This window comes from Bubalus bubalis, chromosome 23, assembly GCF_019923935.1.
Source record: "Bubalus bubalis isolate 160015118507 breed Murrah chromosome 23, NDDB_SH_1, whole genome shotgun sequence".
NCBI lineage: Eukaryota > Metazoa > Chordata > Mammalia > Artiodactyla > Bovidae > Bubalus > Bubalus bubalis.
In genome coordinates, this window is record NC_059179.1 from 16,255,845 (window position 1) to 16,260,397 (window position 4,553).

At 40.1% G+C, this 4,553-nt stretch overlaps 1 protein-coding gene across 3 annotated transcripts in view; it reads left to right on the forward strand.

The window, feature by feature from the left end:
- The window catches only part of LOC102401059 (cytochrome P450 2C18), a 44,172-nt gene extending 41,237 nt beyond the window's left edge, over positions 1-2,935 (forward strand). For all 3 annotated transcript variants that reach the window (XM_025274101.3, XM_044935115.2, XM_045164109.1), the window contains one exon: positions 1,647-2,935. In XM_025274101.3, the coding sequence (XP_025129886.3) occupies positions 1,647-1,828 (182 nt within the window). In that variant the 3' untranslated portion in view covers positions 1,829-2,935. The remainder of the gene's footprint in view (positions 1-1,646) is intronic.
- Positions 2,936-4,553: the final 1,618 nt, after the last annotated feature.

The following is a 4,553-nucleotide window of genomic DNA, read 5'->3' on the forward strand; positions in this document are numbered from 1 at the left end:
TGGTAGAAATGCTTTTTGTCCATGATCACAAGCACCACTTTTAATGCCCTTGTGTTTCCTCCCCTCACCACACATCCCCAATATTGGAACTTCAGGGAGGTGACCCAGTTCTTCCAAAGTAAGAAAGCTAGAAAACAAGTTAATTGAATTATGCCTCTAGCATAATTCAATAATAATCTTAGGTAGCACTGAGTTACCTGTGAGCTCCTCTTAGCAGGTGAAACTTTTAGACTTTCCTTGCCTGCCATGAGAAAGGTACATACATCCAAAAGTTTGAGTATTTTCCATGTGATATCCCTCACTCCCTAGGCTGAGTTCTGGGGTTAAAAGTACAGAATGGGCACCAAAGTGGGCTCACAATCTAGTTAGGGAAGCAAATTACTAAAGAGAACATTGAATAGTGTTGTGAGAGAGGAAAGCACAGGCTGTTCATGAGACCAGAAGGAGAAACCCTGTTTTCTGGTCACTCATACACCACAGTGAGGCATAAAATGGAATAAGGAACATTCTTACAGAAGAAAGCGAATTTGAACTGCCTCACAGGAACAAAGTGAGAAGAGAAAGCAGGGCAATTTTACAGGAGCAGGACGTTCTTTTAGATTGAGAAAGTCAGAACCTGCCGACTAACTGCAGTGTCAGTGAGTCCTTGGAAATGTGGCAGGATACCCTGCAGTGGTTCCAGAGCACTGTGGTCATCTTCCACTGCTGATCATAGATCTTGAAACTGGGTCTCCACAACTACAGTGTGTGCTGAGTCTCTGGCCACAGACTCACCTCCTTGTATTTGGCAGCTTTTGATGCCTGCTTTGTGTCTTGCTCTGTATATACCAAGATGTTAAGGACTGAGCCTTCCCTTCAAAATCACACATTTTAGCATAGCAGAAGAACCAGAATTATGATCAAGGTGATTTATGCTTCAACTGAAACAATGAATGTGATATTGAGGAAACTCAGAGAGGGCAAGATTCTACTGTCTGTGAATATCGCAAAGACCATAAAGAGGAAATGACATGGGACACAGGTCCTGAAGGAAGTGTCAAAGAAATGCATCTTGACCGAATGAAACATCATGAGACAAAACTAGAGGTTTCATGGTGTTTTGGAGGTTGATGAAGAGCGGGTATGGCTAGAGCTGAGAGTAGAGGGTGTGAAGAATGGAAAGAATGATATCGAACATCATACTGGGAACAAAATATGAAGGGCCAGCTCAACTCATTTGGACCTCATAACAGATGGGAGAGACATTTAATGTTTTCAAGTGAGAGACTGACACATTTAGACATGTACTTTTGAAAGCACATGGAGGAAAAATATCTTTAGCTGAATTTTGTGCCAGAAGTAGAAAGGAAGCACATATATACAAGTTCCCTCCTCTCAGGGCTTCCGATAGAAACTGGAAGTGGAAAAGAGCAGTTAAAATGTGGGAATACACAATGAAGTGCTTGACACAGAGTTGACATTCAATCAATATTTACTGAATGAAAAATTCTTATGAAGATATTAGGTGAATAGCGAGTGTGTCTCTCCTTCTGTTTATCTGTCTCTAAACATCTTTCCAGGCCTCTATCTGTTCAATCATTCATACATTTTGTGACAATTCAAAATGTAATGCTCAAGGAACAAATCACCTCTGTGTGTATTTTCAGGAAAACGAAGTTGTGTGGGAGAAGGCCTGGCCCGCATGGAGCTGGTTTTATTTTTGACCTCCATTTTACAGAAATTTACCCTGAAATCTGTGGTTGACCCAAAGGACCTCGACACCACCCCAGTTTCTAGTGGGTTTGGCCATGTACCGCCCCCATACCAGCTCTGCTTCACTCCTCTGTGATGAAGGGCAGTCCATCGGCTGCTGCTGTGCTGTTGTCTGTAATTAACTCTCATCTGGGCTATCACTCACCTCCTTCTTACTACCAGGGATACTCTTTCTGACCGCCCATCTCATACTGCCACAATTTTCTCAGTATCCAGTGAATATCCAACTTCCATGAAAGGAAAGTCTCCTGAGTTTTACTGCACAAATGTATTTGCTGTCCTCATGTTCTGTAACACTTATATTGACTACCACATATGCTAATACTTCTTAGTACCATGTTATCTCTGTAAAACAGAGTGGAATTGTTGGTATAAGCCAACACACAGCCATTTGCTCTCCAGATGTTCTAAATAAAAAGCAGCAGTATTTGCTGAGCCAGTCTCAGACTTTCCTTCTTTTGTACGTAACGCAGGTAAGGAATGAATGAAAGTAAGAGTCTGAAGAGGCCGTGCTTGTGCTCGTAATGATACACAGAGAGGGACAAAGGGTAAGAGGGCAGGAAAACTCTTTGCTGAGTATCACCTGGGCTTACTTGAAGATTGGATTTGGAAATGAGAGAAATTGTGTCCAAGAGCAGGTCCAGCCTGTAGGGAAATAGTGAGAAAATCAGCATTTGGGAGGACTGAATAATAAGTGTTGGAATTCATTCCTCTGGTTGGTGTTACTGTGAACACTAAAAGAAGATATGAAATGTTCACATTACTTTGTGTTTCAAACTTATAGTCAAATATTAACCTATGTTTCTCTATTTCTAATCATGTACTCTAAGTGTTATTCTTTTCTCTCTGAGCAAGAACAAAATCCCTAGAAGGTGTCACCAGATTCTATTTTTTTCTACTTTCCATCACATTGTTTTATATGTAACATCAGTGGTGGTCATATGATGCTATGATCCTGAACTTTTTAGTCTCAAGACATCTCTGAAATACAGACAGCGGAGAGATAAAGAATATCTTTGGGACTTATCCCTGAAACACTAATGGAAATGAGAATTAGAAATTCCTGTTGAAGGTTTTATTAATATTATAGTATAGAAGATTTGACTTATTTTAAGGAAACATAGAGTTGGACTGTGAAGAAAGCTGAGCGCCAAAGAATTGATGCTTTTAAACTGTGGTGTTGGAGAAGACTCTTGAGAATCCCTTGGACTGCAAGGAGATCCAACCAGTCCATTCTGAAGGAGATCAGCCCTGGGCTTTCTTTGGAAGGAATGATGCTGAAGCTGAAACTCCAGTACTTTGGCCACCTCATGCGAAGAGTTGATTCATTGGAAAAGACTCTGATGCTGGGAGGGATTGAGGGCAAGAGGAGAAGAGGATGACAGAGGATGAGATGGCTGGATGGCATCACTGACTCAATGGACGTGAGTCTGGGTGAACTCCGGGAGTTGGTGATGGACAGGGAGGCCTGGCGTGCTGCAATTCATGAGGTCACAAAGAGTTGGACATGACTGAGTGACAGAACTGAACTGAACAGAAAGCCTTTGACTGTGTGGATCACAACAAACTATGGAAACTTCTTAAAGAAATGGTAATACCAGACCACCTTACTCATCTCCTGTGAGTCCTGTTTACAGGTCAAGAAGCAATGATTAGAAGCAGACATGGAACACGTACTGTTAAAAATTGGGAAAGGAGTATAACAAAGCTGTATATTGTCACCCTGCTTATTTAACTTCTATGCAGAGTTCGGGATTCCCTGGTGTGAATTCCAGGCTGGATGAATCACAATCTGGAATCAAGATTGCCAGGAGAAATAACAACCTCATATATGCAGATGATACCACGCTAATGGCAGAAAGTGAATTTTTGTGTAGTTATTTGAATATTGAAGATGGAAGAAAATGCAACTTTTTTGCCCTGTGATACTTTATTATTTCAAGAAAGGTAAAAACATAACTGAAGCACAAAAAGGATTTGTGTAGTGTTTGGAGAAGGTGCTATAATGGATCGAACATGTGAAAAGTGGTTTGCAGTTTCATGTTGGAGATTTCTTGCTGGATGATAATTCCTGATCAGGTAGATCAACTGAAGTTGATAGTGATCAATTATTGACAGCAATCCAGGTGGAAGACAGCCAACATACTCAAAATATCCAAATTAAGCATTGAAAATCATTTGCACCAGCTTGGTTATGTTAATCACATAGATTATTTGGTTCCACATAAGGTATTGGAAAAAAACCTTGACTGTATTTCCACATCCAACTCTCTACTTAAACGTAATAAAAACATTCATTTTTAAAACAAATTATGATGAATGATGAAAAGTGGATACTGAAAAATAATGTGGAATGGAAGAGATCATGAAGCAAGCAAAATGAATCACCATCAACCACACCAAAGGCCGGTCTTCATGCAAAGAAGGTAATGTTATGTTTATGGTGAAACTCTATTATGAGCTCCTTCTGGAAAACCAAACTATTAATTCCCATAAGTACTGCTTTCAGTTAGCACTTGGTGAACAATGTCTGGAATTAACCAACTGAAAATGCATAAATCTCCATGTGGATAATGCAAAACCACATGTTTCTTTGATGACCAGGAAGAAACTTTTAAAGTTTGGCTGGGAAGTTCTGATTCAGCTGCCATACTCACTGGACATTGCACCTTCGGATATCAATTTATTTTGGTTTTTACAAAATTCTCTTAATGGAAAAATTTTCGGTTCCTTGGAAGACTGTAAAAGACACCTGGGACATTTCTTTGCTCAAAACCAAGAAGTTTTAGGAAGATGGAAGT